General features: G+C 35.6%; 1 protein-coding gene across 3 annotated transcripts in view; it reads left to right on the top strand.

Annotated features, from left to right (window-relative positions):
- Positions 1-21,543, top strand: part of LOC123526841 (uncharacterized) — a 69,898-nt gene that overhangs the window by 37,473 nt on the left and 10,882 nt on the right. For all 3 annotated transcript variants that reach the window (XM_053523380.1, XM_053523381.1, XM_053523382.1), the window contains exons 4-14: positions 8,285-8,424; positions 9,558-9,698; positions 11,685-11,745; positions 12,084-12,168; positions 12,640-12,745; positions 14,919-14,979; positions 15,254-15,508; positions 16,498-16,561; positions 17,149-17,211; positions 20,300-20,357; positions 21,019-21,074. In XM_053523380.1, the coding sequence (XP_053379355.1) occupies positions 8,285-8,424; positions 9,558-9,698; positions 11,685-11,745; positions 12,084-12,168; positions 12,640-12,745; positions 14,919-14,979; positions 15,254-15,508; positions 16,498-16,561; positions 17,149-17,211; positions 20,300-20,357; positions 21,019-21,074 (1,090 nt within the window). The remainder of the gene's footprint in view (positions 1-8,284; positions 8,425-9,557; positions 9,699-11,684; positions 11,746-12,083; positions 12,169-12,639; positions 12,746-14,918; positions 14,980-15,253; positions 15,509-16,497; positions 16,562-17,148; positions 17,212-20,299; positions 20,358-21,018; positions 21,075-21,543) is intronic.

The following is a 21,543-nucleotide window of genomic DNA, read 5'->3' as shown; positions in this document are numbered from 1 at the left end:
GAACATAGAAAACTTTTTTCAATCAATAACTTGAGAACCACTTTACCCAGAATGTTGAAACTTCATAGGATGATTGGACATGCAGATTAGATGACCTCTAGTGATTTGGGGTACTCTGCTAAAGGTCAAGGTCACGGCAGACGTAAACCTTTCCAGCCTTAACGAGACCACACCAGAAAGTTGAACTTTGTATGATGATGTCATGCGTGTAGATGATCTCATTTGCAGCCAACCAGCTATGTGTCTTTGACTTTTGCACCTGTCCCCTATTGACTCAGCTATGCATTGGGGTAGACATGCAATTTTCTACAAAAGCAACTCTTCTAGTTAAGTTTCTATCAAAATGTGCAATTAACACATGAAAAGTTCCCCATTTGAAAGACCAAGGCCATCTTCCCAATTGCCAGAATGACGATTTGATTTAAAAATAATCTGGCACAAATGACCATTATTATAAAGAGACATGAGGCACATTCTTTTTGATCATAAGGGGTTTTCACTGACAAATACTGACTAGTAAAATAGTACTGTTCAACCTACTTACTGCCTAAGTTATAAAAATGTGTGATTTAGTAGGACAGGAACCAGTGTAGCACAGAAGTTGGTTCCCAACACCAGTTACAAGACTAATAACAGCATTTAGAGACCATACCATAGCTCTTCGCATTCTTCGATTTTTCAAAAAAAGTGGTTTTTACAAGAGCACCGGTTACGATTAAAAATGTAAACAACGGACTCTGTCTATAAATTATTTTAATGAATGAATGATCATTGATCTTAGTCATTATATTGATTGGCAGTGAATGCTAATGACTCCTTGTGTTGCAGAAAGGTATTAAGTTTGTAACTGTAATTTCCTATCAATTGATATCCTCTCGAAACTGGTAAAGTAATTGCTTATATTTGGACAAAGCCCACTGTCTTTGCAATTCGCCAGCTGCTAAAAAGGCAAATATATAAGATTCAGTGTAAGTTATATTTCACTGGTACTACCAGTTATTAAGTTCATACTCTAAAAAACACGTCAGAGAAATTTGGGCAGTTTTGACCGATTAAAACGTTTACAGCATTAGATTACTAGTATATTTTTTCTTTACATGAAAATTGCCGTTAGGTAACAAAGCAAATACGCTGATAATCCGGAGTACGCCGATTATGTGTTATTGTCACAAAACCGTTCCAGTTCACGTAATGTAATCGGTGCACTTAAACTGCCTTTGCTATAGCAACTGCTGTTATAGGGAAGTGGTAGAGTGTCTGCTTCAGGTGTGAGAGGTCCTGGGTTCGAGTCCCAGTTACAGCTTAACAATTTTCATTCTGCTACAGCATCTTTTTGCTGTTAAAGGACTGTTCCAGTTGTTCTGTATTTTTAGCACACAGTATCATGGATCATTATTTAGAAATCCAGATCACAGCTGAATGTTACATCAAATGCACCCAAGAAGAAAATATTTGCTATATTCTCCAGGTTCAAGAAGGGTTACATTTCCTTGATCACAAAATTTTCTTTTACATGAAAATATTAAATGCTCATAACTCTACATTTCTGGTTAGAATATTGTCAATATCCATTTTTGAGAAATATATGGACATTTGTCTTCATTTCAAAGCTTTTTAACTTCATGCCTATGATTTGAAAAACTTAGGTACTATCTCTGCAGCATTGACTGATAACCAGTGGTTTGTTTGTCATTGTGTGGTATTTATTATACAAGCATGATTTACAAACTGATGGGTATGAAAACCTTTGAAAACAGTAGCTACATAACCGAAGGTATTTAAAGAGATAAATATTGAGTCATGAACAAATATGCACTTGTAACAGCAAGATATAGAACAGTTTCTAAAGTGCAATAGAAAAGAGTTGAGAGGCGTAAAAATTAGTTACTCTCACCAAAGAAGTGGCTTATTTATGTATGTTCTCTCAAGAATAGTATTTTGAAAGTAAATAGTGGTAAATAGCGTATTTTAGATTTATTTTGAAGGTAGGTGAAACAACAGCAGTGTTCATTCCAGACTTTTTTAAACTCATTGATTTTTGAAAAAAAAGATGAGTATTGTCAAACACTTGAGGGTTGTCGGGTGGGGGGCGTTGCCTGGTTAAGTTTAAAGTTTTGGGTCAGCTTTTCTCCTAAACTATCAAATATATGCTTTGAACTTGGAATACTTTCACCATCATAAGCTGACCCTGTATAGCAAGAAAATAATCGTTTGTTTTTGCCTGATTTATGGCCCCTTTTGTACTTAGAAATATCAGATTTCTTGGTTAAGTTTATTTTTAGGTCAACTTTTTCCTCTTCGCTGCTTGATAACTTGAAATTTTTTACCATGAATAAAATGTCTCAAGAACTCTACTTTCTGGTTAATTTTGTCAATTATGCCCTTTTGTTGAGAAATCATTGTACTTTTTGTTTCAGGTCAAAGCTTTTTAAACTTCATGCCTATTGTTTAAAAACTTGACTTTTCACCATCATCTGCGTAAGCATGACTGATAACCATCTGGTTTTTGCATTTATGGCTTTTATTAACAAGCATATACAGATTTCTTGGTATAACTTTTGTAGGAAACGTGCTACATAACCGAAAGTATGTTTAAAAGTGACAACACTTGTCACAACAAATAATGACCTGTAACAGCAACATAAACCAGTTTCTAAATGCAATAAATATTGTTGAGACTTAAAAATTATTACTTCCTTGGCTTGATTTATTATGTTCTTCAAGAATAGTTTTAAACGTAAAATATTGCTTTAAATGCAACAGTATTTCAACTTAATTGGAAAGGTAGTAGAAACAAACATTCATCCAGACTTTTTTGCAAAATGTGGCTCCTTTTGGATTGAAAATCTGGAGGACAATTTAAAAAAAAAAACAAAGGAGCCCCGCAAAGTTAATGGGGCAAAGTTCTTGCAAATGAAAAAAAAGGGCAGAATGATTTTATAAAGGCATTACACTTTTCTTACATGGAGTTACACAACTTTTGCTGTTCTTAAAACATAATTACAAGTCATAATATTTTTATCGTTGCCAAAACCTAACTACGGAAAGTCTGACAGCCATTTACTACAGAATGAATGTTTGTCGCCTGATCCTAGCTTAGTGGGTATGCTAGTGGGTGATTTAGCGGTCTCGGACATGTCATCTTTCTTTGGAAATTTGTTCTCTGTCGTCTGCTGTTTTTGGATATTTAGAGAAAAAAGTAAAATTGGATTTTTTTTCTCCGAATCACGACTGTATTCTGTCCACCATTGCATAGCAACATTGAAAGCTGTCTGTTGTTAGGCATAGCGTGTTACGTCATTGGAAGAGTCGTATTCGATTCACAATTTCTGGAAGTCGGCTCATACGGCTAATCAGATTAAATATATTGTTTTGTGAAAAAGTGTGCGCCCATTGGGCGCAATAGGGCAAACATTTATGGGCCGAAACAGGGGGGGTGGGGGGGGGGGGTTAAAATATGTGCTAATGGCCCCATAGTGTGGCCTAAAATGAAGACTGCAACAGCAACCATATATCCATGTACTAATACACACAATAATATAATATTGTCTGATACTGTGAAATAAGTATAGTTTGTGGATATGAAATTTAATTTTCGTAGTTAAAAATTGGTCAAAATGGCTGTTCATATGGCAATAGTTGGTGGATTTCAACTTTTGCAAATAAAAAAACCCCAAACATTTTGTTTGATTGTTTGTCTCCATCTGAAATCCATGAAAATTTAAACCCCCACAAAGACTTACCCCCACAAGTTATATTGATTTCACAGTAGCTGGTGCGATTGATTTTCAGCTCACCTGAATTTGTTCAGGGTGAGCTATTAGTATAGGTGGATGGTCAACAGTTTAACAAAACATCTTCGCTGAAACTATCAGCAGGGATCATCCTACAAGGCGATTTGAGCGATATCCTCGCTGTAAAGTCGCCAACTTCGCCTGATTATTACCTTCGGGCGAAATCCGCATTGCCGAGTTTTCAGTGTTGTAATCTGTTAACTTAAAGTTGTAAAACTTGATGCTATATTATTCTAGATCAGCTTTGCAAATTCACGTGCACTTAAATATTTCCATGAGCTGATAACAATTTTACACGCTTTAAAAATTTCGCCTGATACTGAAATCATGTAACTAGCGTCAACTTCTAGCGTTAACATCCCACCAGTTGTAGTTAATCAATAATATTGTAAGCCACCGCAATTTTGAAAATTTTCAATCGGCGGTAAAAAGCCGATAAACTTTTGGAGTTTTTCGACGTGTAAAATTCAGATAAAAATTCAAGAGCGACTTTTTCATAGCTCAGTTTGTACTTTATTTAGAAATTCATGGCAATAATAATGCAATATTCAATTTCCTTAAATAATTACTGTTTATAAGTTTAATAGCAAGACCCATAGAAAGTGGATATATAGGCGGGAAAATGAATACTATACCAAATCTAATTCTTCTCCTTAAATTTCTCGATTTCTCCTTAAATTCTGTGGAGAAAACTTCTCCCTACAATTTTGACCTAGGATGATCCCTGATTGGTCAGTAGCATCCTGGCATTGACCTCTTGTCAAGTATTTTTAATTGGTTAACCTTTGACCCTTCTAGTGGCTGTCAGAGCTAAAATTAGGAAAACCTTTTAAGTTCAAATAACTTCTCATGTACCAGTTGATTGATCTTAATCAAACTTGGTCTGTGCATGATTATAAAGTCTTCTCACAATTTCATTCAAATGGGGGCAGTCAGCTCCTTCTAGGGGCTGCTCAGGGCTAAAGATAAAATACCTTTTAACAATTTCTTCTCTTGAACTGCTAAATAGATCTTCATCAAACTTGGTGTGTAGTATCATAATAAGCTCCTAAGTTTGTTCAAATAGGGGTCGTCGGCCCTTTTAGTGGCCACTAGAGCTGAAAACAGAAATACTTAAAATGTCTTCTTCCCCTGAACTCGAATTGAACTAGGTCAAACTTGGTTGTAATCATAATCCCAAGTTTGTTCAAATACCTTTAAATTACTTCTTCTCATGAACTGCTTGGTGGATCTTCATCAAACTTTGATTGTGTAGTTCACTCCAAATTTTATACGATTGGGGATACTTGGTCCCTTTCAGGGGCCATTAGAGCTAAAATAAGAATTTCCTTTAAATGACTTAATGAACTGATTGATGGATTCTCATCAGACGTGCTCTGTAACATCATTTCTAGGTCCTCTGACTGTCAGTTCTGTTCAAGTGGGGAAAGTTGAGCTGCTAGGGCTAAAAATGTAATTGAACAACTTCTTATTACCCATAACTGCTTGATGAATCATCATTATGTCTCCCACCACACAGTGGTGTGGGAAACATATTGATTTACTCCAGTCTGTGTGTGTGTGTGTGTGTGTCTGTGTGTCACAAAGCTTGTCTGCACTCCAAGTCGAACACTACTCATCCTATCTTCACCAAACTTCAACAAAATGTGTCTGCCAATAAGTGCTAGGCCAAGTTCGATAATTGGCCAAATTGGCCTAGGCACTTTAGAATAATGGCCCTTGATTTACCAAAAACACTTAGATTTCTTGCGCAGTTTTACCCCTAAACCGGTGCCAATACTACTAGTAGAATAGGCGTCCTTTTGGTGTCAGGAAAGCGCATGCACATGTTAGGGCTGTCATCGATAGAAACAATATCAATGTATCAACGATATTTTTTTGTCGATCGATTATCGATTCCCATTTTCAAAAATCTATATTTTACAGAGAGGAAAAACTATCCAGATAAACACTCAGACTCTCAAAAACTATTAAGTTCACAAAGTTGTAAATTTGGATAAATGCAAAAGAGAAGTGAAGGCAAAATAAAAATGAAAGATTTTATTAATTTTTATTTATTTATTTTATCATAAATGACAAATACAACACAATCAAACTAATATGAAAGTGCAATAAAACTAAAATAGCTTACAGGAAGGTATACAGTATGCATACGAACAAATAGATTGTAATCCTAACTTAATATCTTATCATGTACATCGATTTTGTTACTGATATATCGGTATGTCGTATGCTAAGACCCAATCAATGACAGCCCTAACATGTGCATTAAGTAAACGTATATAAAAGACTTGACTTGCTATTAGGCATGGGATGATTGTTATGCCTCAAAAGCATCTCTGGTTATACTTGGTTTGGCCCTCTCCCAAAATTGTTCATTGGTGGTGTTCAGCCATTTTAGATTTGAAAATATTAAAAAGTCTTTAAATGGTCTCTTCTGATGAACAGCTGCTGGCCTGTAGTGTCATTGTAAGGTCCCTTTCCAAAGTTTTTTCAAATCGGGGCACCTTGCCTCTTTTAGGGCCATTAGAGCTTAAAATGAGAATAACTATAAGTGATTCTTCATGAACAGCTGTAGACTCTGCACAAACTTGGTATGAAGTATCATTTTATGGTTCTGATTGTCCCTTTGGAACCAGAGCTAAACCACGAAAAGAAACCAGCACAACTTTGTGGCAGAAGTTTGTTTTATGGTTGCGCAATTTTGCAGCCACTGCAAATAAAGAAAAAAAACCTTTTAAAATTATCTTCAATGCATACTTAAAGGATAGTAAGAAGCAAGTCAGGTGTTCATATTCCTTTCAGATGGGTGATAAGGCCATTGGGCTTTGATTCAAGGAATGATGATTCGTTGCAACTTTATTTGATTGCGTTAGTAACTTTCATAGACAGCGGTTGATATTAATTTATCAGAAGTAACAAAGATTTCGTTTGTGTGTTATAGGCAATGCTTAACGTATGTAAAAGTTCTTTGATCTTCTTTTGGAAGCTGAGTCTTTAGATTGGCAAAAGTTTTTATTTTCATGGCTATGCAGAAACCAATCTGTAGAAATACAGTGAGCACCAATATGTCTCACGGCTACAGCATCCTGGCATTTCAAATACATGTATTTACTAATATTTGGATGGTGTAATCCAGGATAACTCGATAATTTGCCTATCCACGCTCAACGAGAATCTGAATTTTACGTAAAAAAACTTTGGTCTTTTTCGTATATCATGACGTAATTTTAAAATAAAAACCAAAAGTAATATGAAAAGTAGGCAAAAAACAAAAATGCATTTTCAGGAAGTTACAGTAGCATACGAAAAAAAATTGTTAAACTAACTTTTTAATCGATATATCGATGTATCATCGATTTTTTCTTCTATATCGGTATCTCGATATGCCCAAGACCCAATCAATGACAGCCCAGCCAAAGGCATTAAGTAACATATATAAAGACTGACTTACTATTTAGATGATTAGGGAGTTGGGAGACATGCGCTTTTTTTCAAAAGCAAACTCGGTTTACTTGGTTTTTGGGCCCTCCCCAAAATTGTTCATTGGGGTTCAGCCATTTTTGATTTGAAAATATTTAAAAAATCTTAAATGATCTCTTCTGATGAACACTCTGGCCTGTATGCATTGTAAGTCCCTTTTTCCCAAAATTTTTTTTAAAATCGGGGCACCCTTTCCTCTTTTAGCGCCATTAGAGCTTAAAAAAAGAAAATAAATTTAAATATTTCTTTCCATGAACAGCTTGATAATCGCATCAAACGGGGATGAAGTATCATTGTTTGGTTCATTGGTCCCTTTTGGGCACCAAGCAAAACCAAAAAAAAAAAAACCCACAACAACTTTGTGGGTGAAGTTTTTTTTTTTATGGGTTTCGCAATTTTTTGGCACCACTGCAAAATATAGAAAAAAAACCTTTTAATAATTTTTTTCAATGCATTACTTAAAGGATAGTAAGAAGCAAGGTCAGGTGGTCAGATCCTCTTCAGATGGGTGACTAAGGCCCATTTGGGCCTCTTGTTCAAGAATGAATGATTCGTTTCAACTTTATTTGATTGGTTAAAGTAACCTTTCATAGACAGCGGTTGATATTAATTTATCAGAAGTAAACAAAGATTTCTGTTTTGTGTGTTATAGGCAATCTTGCTTAACTGTATGGTAAAAAGTTCTCTCTGGATTCTTTTCTTTTGGAAGCTGAGTCCTATGAGAGTTGGCAAAAGTTTTTTTTTTACATGGCATATGCAGAAACAATCTGTAGAAATACAGTGAGCACCAATAGCTCTAGCACCGGGGCTCACAAGCAGTCCCTGGGCATTTTCAACGTACATGTATTTACTATATATTTGGATTGGTGTAAATCCAGGATAACTCGATAATTTTGCTTATCCCCACTTGACTTCGAGAGATCTGTATTTTACTGTACAAAGTAGTTATATATATTTGGTACTAAATTTTGAAAAAAATCATTTTCATGAACACATTTTTTGATCAGGAGTTGATGTGTCGGGTTCGTCAATTGGAGTCGCACGTGAAGCAACTGCAGAACATCGTCATCAGAAAGGATGTGTCAACTTCTCAACCAGTCGCCGGACGAAGGAAATCAAAACCTCTGCGAGAAATTGATTTCAATAAGTAAGATTTGTATTCAGATAATGCATGACGGTATTCTTCTAGTTTTCTTCTCATGAAATGGAATCATGTCCAGAGCTCCAGATAAGCTTTTGGCGGAATTGTGTATTTACCCATTACTTTTTGTCTGAATTGGGTATTGGAAATCTGAATTGGGTATTGGAAATCTGAATTGGTAAAAAATAATATTATTACCAAGGCTTTTCAAAAGTAATTGGGTATTTGTTTAAACCAATTGGGTATTTCACCAATCTCACACTAACAACAGTTACTGAGTGTTGTTTTTCTTGTGGCTAAATTGTACAGGATGAAACATGCATTTATCATTAACCAGGTTTGGCTACTTTTCTACATGCCTGTAAGGAAGGTAAAAATGGTCCTGTCCCCTATTGACTTTTTGCCTATATGACACAGACTATAAAGTAAAATTTAAAATGCTGCGAGTATTTGATGAAGTGTTTATTAAAAATTGTGTCATCCTGCAGGACAAGGTGCTAAGAATTTACACAGTCATACACTGTTGTAGTTTGTACTTTTCCTGCTATTTGTTACAAAAAAGCCTATTGTACTTTATTAGGCCTACTCAAAATGCATCTTAATTTCTAAGTCTGGTGAAAACACACCAATGCAGTACATACCTGAAACGTGTAGGGCAAATTTGACTATTGAGGGTCTGGCTAATGCGATCGTATTGTGGTACTCGCTGTAATGGAATGAAACATTATCTAGAGTTTTAGACAAGAAATCAGCTTTTGGTTTTGATAGCTCAAATGTCCAGACTTTACTGTTGCTCCGTTTTCATTGAAATTTGGGTCAAAAATGGTAACTTGTCCTGCAGGATGGTTATTTCACTTACTGAGAACCAATGTCTGTATCTAAGAGTTAAGTGGATTGGACTAGACTACAATGTTATAAGTCAGACTGTCCAAAACAAGTTTAATCATTGTCTCAAGCATCTGATGTTTGTTTTGTGGATACCAGGATAAATTGACCAATGACAAGCTTCTAATTTCAGGCTGGTCTCCAGACTTTCTTAACCATGGAACTAGGACCATAGCATCATTATATAGAGCCATATGTTTTTCTTTTGAGCTGCAAACATGTAATGAATGAAAACAAATATGCAAATATTTCAGGTACAACACGCGTCATGTTGCATTGAAGGTGATGTATCTAGGGTATGGTTACCAAGGTTACGCAAGTCAAGAAGATTCTGACAAAACAATTGAACATGCCTTGTTTGAAGCCTTGAAGAAGACTAGACTGATTGAGTCCAGGTAAAAAATCTGTGCATTATATTGCGTTTTTGCATCTTTGTGGATAGAAGGAAAGACATGCTTTTTATACGCCTGTCTCTGAAAGAGGGGGACATATTGTGTGAACACCCATGGTGGCGGGCGGCCAGCATCCAAAAACATGTCTGCTTTTTAAATCAAAGAGTTTTCATCAGATCAAACTTGGTGACAATGTTTATGGGCATAATATCTTGGCCAAGTTCGATATCCAGCAAAATCTGCACAGGCACTCTTGAGTTATGGCTCTTGAATTACTCAAAATCTGCAAATTTAGCCTTGCCCGCTATTGAAAGCTACACACAGTTTTCATCCGAACTTCACCAAACTTGATGACAATGTTTATATGCATAATGACATGGCCAAGTTCGATAACCAGCAAAATCTCCACAGGCACTCTTGAGTTATGGCCCTTTAATTACTCTAAAATCTGCAAATTTATCCTTGTCCACCCTTTTAGTCAAACAGTTTTCATCCGATCTTCACCAAACTTGTTGACAATATTTATGGGCATAATATCTTGGCCAAGATCGATAACCAGCAAAATCTCCCCAGGCACTCTTGAGTTATGGCCCTCGAATTACTCAAAATCTGCAAATGTAGCCTTGCCCCTTAAGTCAAACAGTTTTCATCCGATCATCAAACTTGCTGACAATGTTTATTGGCAAAATACCTTGGCCAAGTTCGATAACCAGCCACTCCTGAATTATGGCCCCTGAATAAGGCCAAATTCGATGACAGGCGTATCATAACAGTGTGCCACTCTTTTTAGGTTTAAGACATGTTTGATAAGTCGATAATTTCGGAAAAAAACTATTCTTATATCAGTTGTGGAACTGGGAAGTTGTAACCACAAAGGGGTCTGGACTCATTGCCAACACCTTAAGAGCTGGCCCACTGCATCCCCTATTAGAGAAACCTTTCAGTAACTGTTACCCATTTTTACTGCTTGTACTTTCCATGACAACTCTATTTTATTCGTACTTGACAAATATTTAACATTTGTACAGTCAACTTCATGTCTGAAGGAAGTCTGGTAATTTGTTAGGGTAGCTGATAAACAATTTTCAGGTAGTACTTGATTGTGATTTCTTCAATATCTAGCACTTTGACCCACATCACGAAATTAGTAATAAAGCTCGCATTTCTATCCATCACTAGTATTAGTACCAGTTTACAAAACTTCTTAACCATTCATATAATTTACACAGCTGCATTCATGACTGGATAATTCCCATTCTAAGACTCAGAGATTTTTTATTAATTTCAAACCTTACTGAATTACAAAGTACTGTTAAAACTTCTGAGTACCATCCGTTTATGGTATGGTGTATGTATTTTCTTTTGAAGGATTTGGTTTTCTTAACTCAAGCCTGCTGAATTTCTTAAATGGACTGGTCCATCATTCAGGTTTGGCAAAACCATTATTCGAAAAGGATGTTCACAGAAATTTACTGACTAAATAGCAAACAGTGCAGATCAGATTGCAATGATAGGCATGTTGCAAAGGCAGAATCACTTGCCGCCATTGAGAAGGCTAACGCTTAATTCTGGTATCGTATAAGCCGTGCTGTAACTTCTGTTGCACTTGAGTTATAAGTTACCCTTATGTTTTAAAAACAGCATGTAGACATGCAGTGAATTTGTTTAACAAAAGAAAAAGTGTGTTTTCGTCCAATATCATGCAGAGGAGAATCTTTGGTTATATAGTTCAGGAGCAAGATTCTATAGCACCTAAATCATGTTTCTGTTTATTTATCGCGCAAGACAGTACTAAGACAATAACACAAAATTAAAATAAATCCATTATATAAAATTTACTGTATTTAAATTATTACACACGTTTTTATAACTTACTCAGGGACAGTGTATGTTATAGTTGTGCTGGTAGAACAGATAGAGGTGTGAGAGTTTTTAGTCTAGGTTAGTATTTTTGTTTATAATAACCCATGGTTTTATTTCTGTTTTAAGGGAGACGTCGTGTTACCACCGATGTGGACGCACAGATAAAGGTGTCAGTGCCTTCAGTCAGGTATGGTTTTATAAAACTTTCAACTAGTGAGAAATTTCTTTCTTCTATGTCATATTCTTTAATTAATAGAAGAAATAAATTAAAACAAAATGCTTTTCTTTTGAGCACAATTTTATTACAGTAGCTTATGAATTTTGGCATTCAGTCAAATTGTAACACGCAAGTCAAGCACCAGCAAAAACACAGGAATATCCTATCTGGCATGCAAAAAAAGTTTTTCTTATGAATGTTATATTTGATATTAATCAGTATATGATATCTACATGTTCTAATCAGCTATTGAAAGACATACCTAAATAGGGAAGAAGAAAGTTACTATAAGTATTTTGTAATTGCAGGTGATTTCACTGGATCTTCGAACCAATCTACTCTCAGGTGTAGGGGTGAAGGTCAGAGAGGGTGGAACAGCTGCTGAAAGACCAGGTACACACCAGTCAAATTGTAACAAATGCTTCCTTTGTATGAAATTTTGAGTGCTTTTTTCTGAGGACAGTTTGACATATTTTGGCAGTGCCACAACTTACACTTCTTCAGCTTGTCTGATGAATATTAATTTATGTGATAGTAACCTCATAATCTCTATCATTCTGTCCCTTGACTTCTTTTGATCAGTCTGATTTTCCTTAATATTGGAAGATTTTTTTACAAGGGGTATCAAAAAATAAAATAGTAGTATTAACTTCCTTTTCTGTAGCACAAAAAAACACTATAAATATGTTTAATGTAAAGTTATAAATAAATTTTCATAACAACGAAAGATCAAGCTTTCATTTTCTGAAATAAATGAAAAAATAACAAAGGGTGCATTTAAAAGAAAACACATTTGTAAATGCAAATTACTTCGAACCACCCATGACATAACGAACAAGTAAACATGACAATTTTCTGTTCTAGGGGACAAGACCACTGAGATTCAATACTGTCACATTCTCAACAAAAATCTACCTCCAGAAATCCGAGCACTAGCTTGGGCACCTGTCGATCCAGAATTTAGCTCCAGGTAAGTCACAGTCCAGTCAGATTGCTGTTGTAAATTTGATGTGACTATTTCATTGCTATAAATAGAGCTCTCATTGTTTATGGAGGTACTGATGTATGGTTGACATGGATAAGGCATTGATATATCAATCAAAAATCTCGAAATATTGATACTTAAAAACATTGTTGACACTGGGGAAAAAGAAATGTTTTATCTTAAAATTATAACAAAGTTGTAAAGAGGGGTATACTGGGTTCAGGTTGTCTGTCTGTCTGTCTGTTCGTTTAATTGTACCCCCTGACAACAAAGTTGTAAAGTGGGGTATACTGGTTTCAGGTTGTCAGTCTGTCTGTCTGTCCATCTGTAGACACAGTCTTGTGTGCACCATCTCTCCTCATCCCCTTGACACAATTTAATGAAACTTCACACAAGTGTTCAGTAACAACAGTAGTTGTGCATGGGGCATGTTAGGTTCTTTCAGAAAAAACATTGCAGAGTTACGAGACTTTGTGTTTTGTTACTATACTATATTCATAGACACAATCTTGTGCGCACCATCTCTCTTCATCCCCTTGACACAATTTAATGAAACTTCACACAAGTGATCAGTAACAACAGTAGTTGTGCATGGGGCATGATAGGTTCTTTCAGAAAAAACATTGCAGAGTTACGAGACTTTGTGTTTTGTTACTATACTATATTCATAGACACAATCTTGTGCGCACCATCTCTCCTCATCCCCTTGACACAGTTAAATGAAACTTCACTTAAGTGATCAGTAACAACAGTAGTTGTGCATGGGGCATGTTAGGTTCTTTCAGAAAAAATATTTGTAGAGTTACTGGACTTTGTTTTTTGTTAACATACTATGTACATACAGTCTGCATATGTAATCTTGTGCTCGCCTAATCTTCCGAACCCTTGCACACAATTTAATGAAACTTCACACAAGTGATCATTAACAACAGTAGTTGTGCATGGGGCATGTTAGGTTCTTTCAGAAAAAACATTGCAGAGTTACGAGACTTTGTGTTTTGTTACTATACTATATTCATAGACACAATCTTGTGCGCACCATCTCTCCTCATCCCCTTGACACAGTTAAATGAAACTTCACTTAAGTGATCAATAACAACAGTAGTTGTGCATGGGGCATGTTAGGTTCTTTCAGAAAAAATATTTGCAGAGTTACGGGACTTCGTTTTTTGTTAACATACTATGTACATACAGTCTGCATATGCAATCTTGTGCGCGCCTAATCTTCCGAACCCTTGCACACAATTTAATGAAACTTCATACAAGTGATTAGTACCAACCCTAATTGTGCATGGGACATGTTACATTCTTTTAGATAAATATTCTGCATAGTTATGGGACTTTGTTTTTTTTGTTACTATACTGTATACATACAGTCTATATACATACAGTCCACATAATTATGCAATCTTGTGTGCGTCAAATTGCAGTGTACTGTGTCAGTGCATGTGGGGGGTACATTCATCACCTTCAGTGATAGCTCCACTTATGCAGATTTATGTTTACAACTGTTTCAAATTTCCAAGTAGCTGTGTTCCAAGATATTATTGGAGAGTGAAAACCTCTGTATTTGTCAGTTGATTTCATAGTTTAATAAATCCACAAAATTTAATCCAAACAAAAATACCTTGATTTCCCCTTTCTTTTCAGTTTATGTTTTGAAATCCATAAAACTATATTTTATCGAGAAAGCCATTTACATCGAAACCACAAAATGTCATTCCCAAGAAATTAAAAAGATTTCTAATATTTTCCAGTCTATAGTATTTTGTATAGGGAGCCTCCGTGGCCGAGTGGTTAAGGTCTCTGACTTAAAATCACTTGCCCCTCATCGATGTGGGTTCGAGCCTCACTCGGGGTGTTGAATTCTTCATGTGAGGAAGCCATCCAGCTGGCTTACGGAAGGTCGATGGTTCTACCCAGGTGCCCGCTCGTGATGAAATAATGCACGGAGGGGCACCTGGGGTCTTCCTCCACCATTAAAGCTGGAAAGTCGCCCTATGACCTATCATGTGACGTTAAATCCAACCAAAAAAAAAAAAAAAGTATTTGGTATAAAAACATATCAAGCAACTTCAAATCTGGTAAACGTCTTCCAACTTTCAAACAGTTTATCCAATGATTTGTTATTTGAAGTGTTAATTCTTTTCCTTTCTAGATTCAGTTGTAAGAAGAGGACATACAAGTATTTCTTCCCGAAGGGCAGTTTGAATATTGAGGTTTGTATGAATTTTGTGACTTAGAAAATTAGAAAATGGTGAAATTGGTATTTAAGTGCGACCTAACGAAATAAACACCTTTTAGAAGACTGAAATGTTTTTTGAACAGATGCTGAGGCTCTATAGAGTATTTTTATATGGGAAAGAAAGCATCTGCTCGTTTGGGAGAGTATTGGCTCTTTTTCAGTCTCATAAACAGAGGTTTTACTGTTGTTTTCCATCCTGCAAAAAATGCTAAATTTTTTCATTACTTTTATGTATCTGCCCTTTGTAGATAATGGACCAAGCAGCAAAGAAATTGATAGGGGAACACGACTTTAGGAACTTGTGCAAACAGGACATAGCAGGTGGTGTGACAAACTTCGTACGTAAAATTTTGAGTGCGGAGATCAAGGTTCTGGATGAGACAGATCAAGGTGGCTACACGATGTGTGAACTGACGATAGTTGGCACAGCTTTTTTGTATCATCAGATACGATGTATAGTTTCTGTACTCTTCCTAGTTGGAAAAGAACAAGAATCACCCGAGGTATGTTAAATTTGTACGTTTGATCAGTACAGCCATATTCAGTAAAACCTGTACAATTGTCATAATGATCATTCTTAGAAATGCTAAAATTGCATTATAGGTAGTTTTTATCACAGGTTGAAACAGATTGCCTGAGATTTGTTTAGAGAAACTTCAAAATTGTTGTTTGATCTAAAGAAAATTTGTTTGAAAGCCGTTTTCAGAATTCATGAAAAAAGCATTTACTGTCTACTGCAAAGCATATACAGTCAAGAATTCTTGCGGGTACTACTCCCTGAATTCCATTATTTTTCTTTCATTTGGAGAGTAGATTATTTTGTTCATTGTAACAAGCACACTTTCTCTTTCAGAGATTCCTAGCAGAAAGTGTGTACCCTTAAAGTACTTTAGCAATATTATTATAGAAATAAATTCTTACATTTGATGCTAAACAGTAACTGACAATTCAAAACATCAGTTATATATTTTTGTACAAGGGAAACTACTCTGTAGGACACCCACAGAGAAAGCAAAAATTCTGCAGTGATCAGTATGTAAACACAAAACTGCCAGTGGCAGTTTGCGAGTTCAGTACTCTGACATGGGGAATAATCTGCATGGCAGTTTAGCAGCAGACAATATGTCTCATTTAATTAGTCCTTCACTTCTGATTCATGTGGAGAAGTTGTCATTTACTCCTGCTTAATCCATGAACACAGATTAAGTTTACTGATCGCCATTTCAGTTGGAAAAGGGTTATGAACTTACACAAAACAAACAAACAGATTTTAAGACCAATTTCGTGTGAGCTGAGCAAGTTATTTGGACCATGACAATGAACAGCTAAATGTGTAACATGGAATCCCCAATAGTCCAAGGGAAATAATCAGGACTTATAAAAGTACACAAATACAATGAGTTATCTATAAAAATAAAAAAAATCCCTTAAATTCAGCTCTTCTATACCACACTTAAGGGAAGTTTGAATGGTATTATATTTGTATTTTCAGGTAATAGATGAATTGCTCAATGTTGAAAAGAACCCTAAAAAACCTCAGTTCAATATGTCCTCAGGTAAGCAGAGTTACAAATAAGATTCATTGACTATCCTTAATTGCTGTATGTTAATATTTGGCATAATTTCCAAGGAACCAGAATCAAGAAGCTTGCAAAAGATTTTTAGACATGCTAGCCCAAAATTAACTTTAACTGAGCAGGATGAGTACGTCACCAAGATCTTTTCATTGATTTTATTAACTTATTCAGTGGTAGTCTTTGTGTGCTGTGTAACGACTGTAAAATGTCTCTGTCATACTTGGACTCAGTGTTGTTATATTTTCTGGTCTTTTGGGATCATGGAGAACATTTAGTTTTACCTATGATAAAATTCTGCTTAAGTTGGTGCTAGGGGAGAGGGGGGCATGAGGGGTGTTGCACATTTCATTACCTCCCTTGAACAGACTCAGTTGAACGGAGTCTGCTATTACCTCCCTTGAACAGACTCAGTTGAACGGAGTCTGCTATTATGTAGCTTTGTTGTTTTCTGTGCTTCCAAATGATCTTTTTTTCACAGATTTTATTATTGTTATGGTAACAACTGATGTATTGTGTCTAGCAGCTTTGTCACAAATTTTCAGATTGAGTTTATTTTCATATTTCAGATATTCCATTATGTCTGTATGATGCCAACTTTGGTGATGAATTTGAGTGGATACATGAAGCATGTAAGTACGGTGTTAAGTTAAACTGTGTCCAGTGTTTACTTTGATTAATTTATTGAACAAGTAACTTCATCTAGGATATAAGAAAAGAGGGGATTTATGAACCTGTGCTGTATGTTATCCTTATTATCAGTAGAAAATGAACTTTCTTTTAACCTTTACTGGTAGCAAGTGATTCTGCCTTTGCAAACAGAGCAGACCAAGATCAGCCTGCACTGTTTGCTACTGTCAGTAAATTTTCTGTAAACACCCCTTTGAATAATAAGTGACGCTGCGTAAATTGAATGATGGACCAGTCCATTTTAAAAATTTAGCAGGATAAAGGTTAAACATAAACATTCAGTTGTTTTTTAGCTCACCTGTCACAAAGTGACAAGGTGAGCTTTTGTGATCGCGCGGTGTCCGTCGTCCGTCCGTGCGTCCGTAAACTTTTGCTTGTGACCACTCTAGAGGTCACATTTTTCATGGGATCTTTATGAAAATTGGTCAGAATGTTCATCTTGATGATATCTAGGTCAAGTTCGAAACTGGGTCACGTGCCATCAAAAACTAGGTCAGTAGGTCTAAAAATAGAAAAACCTTGTGACCTCTCTAGAGGCCATATATTACACAAGATCTTCATGAAAATTGGTCAGAGTATTCATCTTGATGATATCTAGGTCAAGTTCGAAACTGGGTCACGTGCGGTCAAAAACTAGGTCAGTAGGTCTAAAAATAGAAAAACCTTGTGACCTCTCTAGAGGCCATATATTTCACAAGATCTTCATGAAAATTGGTCAGAACGTTCACCTTGATGATATCTAGGTCAAGTTCGAAACTGGGTCACGTGCCTTCAAAAACTAGGTCAGTAGGTCAAATAATAGAAAAACCTTGTGACCTCTCTAAAGGCCATATTTTTCATGGGATCTGTATGAAAGTTGGTCTGAATGTTCATCTTGATGATATCTAGGTCAGTTTCGAAACTGGGTCACGTGCGGTCAAAAACTAGGTCAGTAGGTCTAAAAATAGAAAAACCTTGTGACCTCTCTAAAGGCCATATGTTTCATGAGATCTTCATGAAAATTAGTCAGAGTGTTCACCTTGATGATATCTAGGTAAAATTCGAAAATGGGTCACGTGCCATCAAAAACTAGGTCAGTAGGTCAAATAATAGAAAAACCTTGTGACCTCTCTAGAGGCCATATTTTTCATGGGATCTGTATGAAAGTTGGTCTGAGTGTTCATCTTGATGATATCTAGGTCAAGTTTGAAAGTGGGTCACGTGCCATCAAAAACTAGGTCAGTAGGTCAGATAATAGAAAAACCTTGTGACCTCTCTAAAGGCCATATTTTTCATGGGATCTGTATGAAAATTGGTCTGAATGTTCATCTTGATGATATCTAGGTCAAGTTCGAAACAGGGTCATGTGCGGTCAAAAACTAGGTCAATAGATCTAAAAATAGAAAAACCTTGTGACCTCTCTAGAGGCCATACTTATGAATGGATCTCCATAAAAATTGGTCAGAATGTTCACCTTGATGATATCTAAATCAAGTTTGAAACTGGGTCACGTGCCTTAAAAAACTAGGTCAGTAGGTTAAATAATAAAAAGACCTTGTGACCTCTCTAGAGGCCATATTTTTCAATGGATCTTCATGAAAATTGATCTGAATGTTCACCTTGATGAAATCTAGGTCAGTTTCGAAACTGGGTCACGTGCGGTCAAAAACTAGGCCAGTAGTTATAAAAATAGAAAAACCTTGTGACCTCTCTAGAGGCCATATTTTTCATGAGATCTTCATGAAAATTAGTGAGAATGTTCACCTTGATGATATCTAGGTAAAGTTCAAAACAGGGTCACGTACCTTCGAAAACTAGGTCAATAGGTCAAATAATAGAAAAACCTTGTGACCTCTCTAGAGACCATATTTTTCAATGGATCTTCATGAAAATTGGTCAGAATTTTTATCTTGATAATATCTAGATCAAGTTCAAAACTGGGTCACATGAGCTCAAAAACTAGGTCACTATGTCAAATAATAGAAAAAAACAACGTCATACTCAAAACTGGGTCATGTGGGAAGAGGTGAGCGATTCAGGACCATCATGGTCCTCTTGTTTATGTAATGTACCGAAATGTTAGATTTTTTGCCCCTACACATAAAGGGAGAAAACTGCTAATTACTGTCATTTTACCAGTACTCAGTATTTTCCCTTTATTGATTTTGTCATTAGAGCAACAGATGAATTGCACAGTTGCATAAATATTCAGTTGAATTTTCAAAATACACAATAGAATTATCTTTTAAAGCATATCAAAGCTGGTGTAGAACCAAATTATACCCAAGTCTCACCCTGATGCATGCGTATTATCATAAATGGCCCAAAAAATTTAAAGGGTTCACTTGTAGTCATGGACAGTCTGAAAATATTCAAATTTATTGATCTTCATCAAGAACTCTGGAAAAAAAATGCGTTTATATCCACTATGATGTCAGAACATGGAAGAAAGAAAAATCATGAAGATTTTAAGCAAACGTGTTATTACCAGCTACTGCCATAGTAGTAGTGGTCTCGTTGTCCTCGGTTCAGTAGTATTTTGAATGAGAATTTACTGAGATTTACAGAGCATCTTTTGCAGGAAAAATGTAGATGGAGTTTGCACACTCTTGCAGTCATATCAATAAGAATTTTAACTAAATGTTATAGATTAGGTTGATGAAACAGGAAGTGCCTGCTGGTATTCATTTATGAGATACAGTTTAGTAGAACCTTGGTTACGCTATGTTCAGTGCTTGCTGTTATTCATTTATTATGTATATTTCAGTAGAGCCTTGGTTTTACCTTTGTTCAGTTTATGTTCCAATTTCATTATGTTATGTTAAATTTTAAAGAGAAGCGGCAAAATGGAAATAATTTGAAAGGAAATACAGCATTTGATTACCAAAATAGATCTGGTGTGCACCAATAGGGGTCATAAATGTGTTTTGGAAGAATTACTAAAAAGGGAAGTGGGGACTATTTGAAAAGTATACTTGAAATTAGTCTTGGATGTAATGTATGGGTGTAAAGTTACAGTTAATATGCTAAGACATGTTGAATATTTTACAGACTGGCATGAGGATAATATCAAGACATTACAGCAGCTTTGGGCAGAGCATTCTATCAAGTGAGTTTGTAATATGACAACAATATAACTATTTCTGTGTTGAAAATCAATTTACAAGGCATGTAAAATGAGTTTCCTTGAAATGTATAATTATGCATTTACAATAATTGTGGTAGGTAGTCAAAAAGTAAGGTAAACACAGTTTTGCTAACACGACCAACCTATGTCCTGAAAATGGCTGTAAAATGTAGTTTAGAATTTCTGTTACGATTTTACTAATTTTCACCACTTAAAAAACAAATAACTATGTTTTGATGGTCAAGATTCTTGACAAGTTGATTTGCCACAGGTTTCATTCATAGTGATTCTCTTAACACGATTTCGATTTGTGAAGTGGTCTCGAATGAAAGGTACTTACTTTCGGGAAGTTGTTTTCTGTATCGTCTTTATTTCTGAAAATCAGTTGTGTTTTCCCAGTTTGCATTAAAATATAGATTTTGTTATTTTGGAAATAGTATTTTATTCTAAGAGCACAACTTCACTTGAAGGGGCATGCTGGTAACGATAGTAGAAAGGACTAATTCAGAAAAAAATATTAGCTTATGTAGAGACTCCAAACTGTAAAGGTATTAATGTAAAGATGGAGTATTTTTGAAATTGTTATGCTAAAGATAATTTATGTGTATACTTTTTCAAGTATGTTCTCTTTGAAATATTGTAGGGCCACAATGCTGAAGAAAATGTTGGAAGATCTAGACAAAGCTAAGGTTGAAACAGGTGAGGGAAATGTATGTTATTTTCTGTAGGGTATTAAATGATTAAAAATTTCAAAGTACATTGTACACTGTAAATAGTTGAAGCTAGAAAGTTTCATTTCTTTACCATCAGACTGCTTATGTTTACTGGCAAAATGTGTTTGTAAGTTTATTTATATTGATAAATCGCCACCATTAATCCAAATAAGCGACTCCTGTTGAAGACTGTTACTATTGTTAGTAGGAGGATAATGAAAGATCTCTAAAGTCTTTCAAGGATTTTCATGATACTTGAGTCAAACGATCACCTCATCAAGACCATGTGTAGAAATCATGATTCAGCCATGTTGGCACAATGTCACAATTCGAGGTCAACAGTTTGTGTTTTCTCCTAAACCCTTTGAATGATTTTCATGATACTTGGGTCAAATTATCACCTCATTAAGACAGAACTCACAAGCCATGTTCACTCAAGATCAAGGTCACAATTC

The sequence above is a fragment of the Mercenaria mercenaria genome, chromosome 14 (genome assembly GCF_021730395.1).
Source record: "Mercenaria mercenaria strain notata chromosome 14, MADL_Memer_1, whole genome shotgun sequence".
NCBI classification, from domain to species: Eukaryota; Metazoa; Mollusca; class Bivalvia; order Venerida; family Veneridae; genus Mercenaria; species Mercenaria mercenaria.
The sequence above is the reverse complement of the archived record's forward strand: the minus strand, read 5'-3'. Positions and strand labels throughout refer to the sequence as shown.